The 7820-nt window shown below is 29.3% G+C and overlaps 1 protein-coding gene across 2 annotated transcripts in view; it reads right to left on the bottom strand.

Moving 5' to 3' along the window:
- The window catches only part of LOC106462242 (interferon-related developmental regulator 1-like), a 39348-nt gene that overhangs the window by 23476 nt on the left and 8052 nt on the right, over positions 1 to 7820 (bottom strand). Inside the window, exons 2-3 of one of the 2 annotated variants that reach the window (XM_013922145.2) lie at positions 5830 to 5958; positions 1260 to 1344 (exon numbers count right to left, since the gene is read on the bottom strand). In XM_013922145.2, the coding sequence (XP_013777599.1) occupies positions 1260 to 1344; positions 5830 to 5958 (214 nt within the window). Of the gene's footprint in view, positions 1 to 1259; positions 1345 to 5829; positions 5959 to 7820 lie in introns of those variants that run through there. The other variant, XM_022389581.1, reaches the window with a different exon arrangement.

Below are 7820 nucleotides of genomic sequence, written 5' to 3'. Positions count from 1 at the left end.
ATGAATTATATAATACAGACCATATAGTTTATTGTAGACACCCACCCACCCACTATGAATCAAAAGAGAATGTCCAAAACCACTATATAATCTCCTTACTAGTTACAAATAGCAATGTGAGAGAAAATCAGACAGATATATAAATTGGTGTGTTATTTGGGTGTGTTTAATATAGTGATATCTCAGTAAAGCCAAATAGCAAATGTTATATTCTGGCTTTTCTATTGTATGTTTCTACTCAGCTGGATATTGAAATGCATACAAGGGTTGAAAGAAACTCTAAATTGAGAAGTGAAATTGTAAATAAATATTTCCTTAAAAAATTAGAGGTAATATAATACAAAAACTTTAATTGTAAACTATATTTTGATGCCATACTTATTGACACACATTGATAATAAAGTAGTTTTATTAATTGTTGAATGTAACTAAAAGAAAGGTTATAACTTTCGCACTTTGACCCTCCAGTATATCTATCTAATAAATAATGGCTACAACTGAATAACAGATCAAATATGAAATAACTCATAATAAATATATATACTCAAACATCTTTAATGCAAAACTTTATATTTTCTCTTTCCTGCTTCAATTTTTCAAAACAATAGGCTTGCTCAAGTTTGCTCCTGAAAAGTTATTTCAATGACAACAAAAAACAAGAGGAATTATTAAAATCATTAACTAAAACAAATTCCTAAAATCAAGGCAACACCATCTATGCCAGATATATGCAAATGAATTCAATTTGTGATAACAAAAATTCTCAAATATATTTAATGTAAACAGACACAGACAAAACAATTATTTATGTGATAATTATTGTTTATTTATATGCCAGAGAAGTTTAGCACTAGCCCAGTCACAGGCTCTCCTGCCAGTGGTGGTATCTTTGCAACATGGTTGTAGTGTGCAATAGAGATAGCATTATATGATCCCTAATTCCAAATCACAACCACTAGGATGCAACTGGCCAGCAGAAACTACTTTTACTTATAGTAAAGGCAAAACTTGTATAAAAAAAATCACTGTGACCCAGACTTTTCCAACATCCTGTAGGTAATTATTTATAATTTTGGAAATTTTCAGTTTCCCAAATACCAAAGAAGAATAACTTTTTAAAACTAATTATCAAATAGTAATACAGAACTTAAAATATACGAAATTTTTATTCCCATATATCATTACATTACCTAAAGAAAAATACATCAAATCAATATATAATTACAAGACCATTTTGTTACTAAGAATATATTCCACACCTTTTTTGTGAGGTTCCATCAATAGCTTCTTTAAGCTTTTCTTCAAAATCATCAGATAATGCTTCTTCTTCTACTTCTTCTGCCCCTTTTAATTGCAGTAAAAACAATTTAAATTTTAAAATTAAAAATGTTTATTGTATTACAATTAAGTCTGTGTAATTTAATTATTACTTGAACAGTATAACAATTATTAGAAAAAGAACAAACCAGTGTCAGGTCTGAATTCCAACATTTAATTTTGTATTTTTTCTCAGAAAAATAACATTTTTATACATTTACTATGAACAGGTGCACAGATTTAACACACCTGTTGTAAGATACGTCTTACTGCATTGCAAAAAAAAGAAGACAGATTAAATAGTTTGAAACTTCAAAACTTTTTAAAGATTATGTACCTTCTGCAAATAAAATATCTTATTTTGTATATGATATTTGTATGCATTTGCAGTTTTGGAAATTCAAGAAACATTCATTTTAATATGTTTTCTAAGAACCAATTAAAAATACATAAGTTTGATTCCTCTACAACTATATGTATTCTTCGCCTGAACATCAACAAAACTTAATTTTGTATATTAAGTCTTTAGTAAACAGTAAACATAATAACCTATATTTTATATTAAGTGTGTAAACCATTGCATAACACAGTAATTACAATAACTATATTTAAGTAATTTCTGCAGTTATATATAATTAGTGATTCCCTAGCAAAAAACAATGCTGATTTCAAAATTATTACTGTTTTGCTTCTTCTAGCTCACTTAAAGTTGGTAATGTTGTGGTAGCCAGTCATTTCACATTATACCATTATTCAGGATTACCATGGGAGATTGGTACCTCAATTTTTAATTGCTAGCCTTTATATATGTTAATGGGGTACATTATTGCATTCCTTCACACAATTAATATAATTGTCTGCTGTAATGAAAGAAGTAATACATTTTACAACAGTTTACAGATTATCTTACTTCAATATTATAAACATAAGCAAAATGTTCGCTGCCAAAATTCATTGCAATCAGATGCTATTAGCAGCTGAAAATACTAAATTGTGCCCAAAACTTATTTCCCTTATGGCTAGTTTCCAATACATATCAGAAAAATCTTAAAATTTCCTCCCGAGAAAACCAGATTGCTTAATAAAATATTTTTATTAAGAATTTGCCTGTGAATTTATGAAGCCTTTACTGAGTCAGTCTAAGTGATAGGTGATTTTCATGGTTAGACTAAAGATATTTCTATTAGTCTTCCATTTTTCTTGGTTCATCTACATGATGTCTAGAACCTCCTAAATGAATGACAAAATATTTTTTTTTTAGTAAAACTTTTCCCATATTTTCTCCACCTTAACACTAACTGCAACAACATCATCAGTAGCAAAAGTTAAAAATATGAAATAAAATAGTCTTCTTTTTCTAAAATGACTGCAGATTGTAACTCCCAATTACAATTAATTACTGTACATGATGTCAGAAAAACACATAGGTTCAAAAAGTCTTAATATAAAATGATGCAGATCCACCTCTTGAAAGCACTAGAGTTACACGGTTTTTATCATTTTATAGTTACTTATCATAAACAACCTCAGGCTAATTTCAGTTTCACATCTATTTTCACTTAATTTCATTGTTTTTGCTATTCTTTAAACTATGCCTAACTAGCATAACAAAGCAATAAATCTCCTGGCAAGAGCTTAGTGCATGTTAAGGTAAATAAAGTATTAGCCACATCACACAACAGCAGCCTGCGTGCATTCCACAAAGATAATTTTTTTTCCCCCATTCAAGTTTCTTAAACAACCTAATGAGTTTTAGATTTTTACATTTAAATTACTTTTACTAAGAAATATATAATAAATAAAAAATATACATTAAAACCAGGAAACTTACACTTATTTTAACCTTCAGGCTTTTTGCACATGGATGTGCAGTATGATAAACCTATTTTTTCTATGTTGCTTGAAAAAAATAATTCATGTAGGTTTCATATATGCATTCAGAACACAAAAAATATCAAACACTAGATTAGAATATCCCAAAACTATAACTAATTTGGCTTGATAACAAACCTATAAATATATTTGAAAACTTTCATTGGAGCAATGTCTTTCGTCTAAACACACTAAGCCCTGAAGGCAAATTATCAGCTTTTACTGCTCAAAAGTGCCACCAAGTCATGTGACTATTTAAATATTTCCTTTTTAAATTGAAAAATTTAAACTGAACTAGTATAAAAGAACTAAGTTATCAATGTATGGTAGTGAACTTGGGAGCACAATGTAGTTCATAATTCAATTAAATAGTTCAACTAAATTTTGAATGTAACTCTGTAAAAAAAAATGTTGTGGCATGAACACTTTTATCTACCCATATCCATTGTTAATGAGCAGAGGTTGGCACTAGAGCAGGGCAATTTAAATGATTAACTGTTAGCATCTATTAGTGTCACACAAATTAATCAATTATTCAAAATTAAGATTAAACTGATTAATATTACGAGAAAAACCAACTAGTTGAAATTGGTGTTTCTGATTATTTCAACAAAAAATAATATTTAAGACTCCCAGCATTTGTTAATGAGCAATGATTAGCACCAAAACTAAGTGATTTAGTCTATTATCTATGTGCATCAATTAGTGGCGGCTAAAATAATTGATTACTCAAAATTACGATTGAATCAGTTAATGTTATGAAAGTAATCAATCATAAGTAGTGTTTCTGATTATTACTGTTTTCACTTGTTACAACTACCCAAGTAATCAGTACATTGATGTTATGATTGCACAAAGCTACATAATTGGCCATCTGTGCTCTGCCCAATTTTAAACTTATAAATTATTTTTTAACTACAAGTTTGTTTAACTTTTTTTTTGGGGGGGGGGCTGAGATTCTAGAGTCTTGGGTTTGATTCCCACTGCCACCAAACTTGCTCACCCTGTTTTTGTTATGAAAAAGCTAATAAAGCTACCTGACACTGTCACTAATTTTCAACTACTGACCACCTGCTAGCAATATTTTCTTTTTACTTTTTATATACCATGGTTTGAGGAACAATGTACTAATTAACTCTTTGTCTATGGGTCTAGATGCATTGTACCCAGCCCATAACCACCAAAGTAACCATGCTTGTAGTCATACTAAATGTTTTGATAATATAAGCGTAAGTTCAGGAAATTTTACAGATTAGTAAACATTACAAAGCTTTCATACACAAAATATCAGGTTCTTAAATTAAGTATTAAAATTTTTTTAATTAAATATATGCTCATGATTTTTTTTCTTTCAGAATATTTAAATATCCAACATGGAAAGTAATTTTGGTTTTAAGATTCAAAAATAGTTTTTTTCATTTGAAAATTGCCAAATTTCATTTTCGTAAATTCTATAATCTCCTAAATAACTATTGAATGTTTTTTAGAAAAAATTTATATTTTATCTATTATTTTTTTCTACCATAACTCTATATGGGGTTGGTCGATTTTTATTTCTAGAATGACTAATAACATTTCCCAATCTATATGTCTGAAATTAAAATCACCCATAATTATGATGTCATTAATAGCCAAAATTTTAATCTCACTGTAAAGTTTCTAATTAAAAATTTCATCAGTATCATCTAGTGGCCTGTGACAAATTCCCACTAAAACCTTTTTCTATTTATATCCGCTAATAGAAACCCAAATGGATTCAATCTCTTTGCTATCCTAAGCTTCAACAGGGTGTAACTCACATTTTACATATAAAGCAACTCTTCTCCCCCTCATTTTAATACTCTCTCTCCATATTAAATAACCTATAACCAGGTATTTCAAGGAAATTTTTGTCATAAAAATCATCTACATTTAACCATGTTTAAGTTATTCCCATTATATCAAAAACTTCCATTTCTACCAGTGCTCTAAAGTCAACTATTATATTTTTTGTAATTGAAGCATTACAATAGTAACAATTAAACCTACCCATAGAACTACTTCTATATTCATTTCCCATGCTAAACTTTTCTCTACATCTTTTTTTATATTTAATATATTCCGGTCCTCACCATCTAGTCCTAGTTTAAAACTTCCCTTGCAGCTGAGTTAATAGCCCTTGCAAATAAACCAGACTCTACCTTACTTAAATGTAAACCATTCATTCCAAAAATCTCCCTTCTGCCATTAAACTGATTCCACAAGTCCAACTAGCCAATCTGCTAATCCTTACATATTAACCTAAGCCTATCATTTAGCCCTAGTGATCTACTTATAATTTCATCGCGTATAAAGATAAATTCAGATCGTTTCAATTACTCTAGTAGATGAACAGGTGAAGGATGGATCTTGGACATTCTGTACTCTTTCTTGTTAACATGTTTTTAGTAGCAATAATAATGTCACATTTCTTTTTTCTTTATAACTTTACCTTAGTGGTTTTTAATTATAAAACTGTTCATAAACATAAACAGGAAATTTATACAATCATGTATGAAAAAAATTTCCAAGAAGGGAAAAATAAGAAGCTAAACTAATAACAAAATCATAAATATTTGAGCAAATTTACAGCTATACCAGACCTTCACCATGGCTACTTACAAGTTCCATCCTCACTACCAAAACGAGATTCTGAGGCAATAGTGATGATGCTGGCATTATCAAAGTTGGATTCTTCGTCACTTTCTGGTAACACACTTGGGTCAAGCTTTAGAGCAGATGTCCGACCTCCTATTAACAGTAAACAAATGGTTAAGAGCATACCAAATTTTTATATTTAGAAGTATGCTTATATAGTAAAAACAGAAAACAATACAAACTGTCAAATTAGTGTTATGAAGCATCATCTCTCAACATATCTTGTAGTTCACAAAGAAAAGGTTAATATATTTTGAAGAAATTAATCAAATTGTTTCTTTACATAGATTAAGTCTTCTCTAACAGTAATTATTATCACAAGTATTCTACCTTAAAACTGCAATGCCAGAGTCAAATATTATATTTCATATTTGTTACTAATTTTCAAAGATTTTTTTTCATATTTTGTAATATATATTATTTTCTTAGTTCAAAGCTATACAATGAGCTATCTGCACTCTGTCCACTACAAGCAACTGAACTTTGAATTTTAGTGTCACATGTCTATAAACTTACCACTGACCCACCAGTGGACACAGACCTGTAAGCTGTTGCAATCTGTTATGTGAAAAAAAAAGTTTTTTTGTTTGCTTAATTGTTTATTACAGTAATTTTATTCTCTCATGTCATCATCAGTAGTAGTACTTGCAGAGAAAATGACTGGCCAACTGCAAAAGTGTAAATGATTAAAATATAACGTGTTACTTTCCAAAATAACTACAAAATAAACAGCTAATCTGTTGTTACACTTTTCCTAACAAACATTAAATTAACAAATATTTCTAAGTAATAATTCATGGAAAATTAGTATAAACTGAATAAAGATCATGGCAATTTTGTCATAAATACCTAAATATATCAAGCAGAATTGTCCATCTGTCTGGTGTCTTAACATCACAAATTGTGAGGAAATGGTTGAACCAGTTTAAATGAAATTTGGTAGAACCTCCAAAGATATAAAGTTTAAATAATAGATATTCATACAAATGCATCTAATTTGGCAGCCACACAATGCACGGGTACCTTTACTGACTGCCTTTGTTAAGTAGACATGCAAGCTAAATAATACACTTACTCACCATCCAAATAAAGCCAACAAAATAAATGATGTGCAAGGCTCAAGAACATTAATCCATCAATACATCTGAAGCAGCTTCAGAGAGTAACAATAAGTCCTGCATTTTATTCCAATGTTTAGGTACTTGATGTCAACCATCCAACAAATTTAGGATGAAAATTTGTTAAAAAAATAGCGAATAACAGCTTGCTTTAATGCCACTATAGCAGTCAATATAGTATCCAGGTTTGGTTGTTGTTCAGAGTACAGTGTTTGTTAATTACTTCTCAAATTAATGTTTATTAAAACATCCAACACAACCACAGCATTTGACTGGGGGGGTGTTCAATTGACAAGTCAAGAAATATTCAATTTTTTTTTTATATTAACTGCATATATTGTATTTTACTTAATGTAGGTTACATGAAAATATAAATGGATCATTTTATGGTTTATCTCTAGTCTTCTGATAACAACAAAGCTAATGTTGTACGCATATCCAACATTTTGATGTTGTGTATTGTAAATAAATAAATATTACTATTACTATAGCCCGGCATGGCCAGGTGATTAAGACACTCGACTCGCAACCTATTAAATCTTTCAGCACGGGCTCAGTCCCTGGGACCAACCTCATAACCATTTTTTGCTTGTTTTAATTTTCATGCTATAACTTTTAAATTAGTATGTGTATGTTAAAGAAATTTGGTAGATTTTCAGTAAACATTACAATGCTTTCATATGCAAAACATCAATTTTTTTATTAAGTCTTAAGGTTTGTTAAGCAATGTTTTTCTCATGCCTTTTTTTATCTTTTTGCATGTTGCCTATCCAACATGCAAAGTAATTTTCATTGTAAGATTAAAAACACTTATACATCAGAAAATTTTAAAATTTT

Source organism: Limulus polyphemus, unplaced genomic scaffold (genome assembly GCF_000517525.1).
Source record: "Limulus polyphemus unplaced genomic scaffold, Limulus_polyphemus-2.1.2 Scaffold44, whole genome shotgun sequence".
Classification (NCBI taxonomy): domain Eukaryota; kingdom Metazoa; phylum Arthropoda; class Merostomata; order Xiphosura; family Limulidae; genus Limulus; species Limulus polyphemus.
This window is presented reverse-complemented; position numbering and strand designations above follow the sequence as displayed.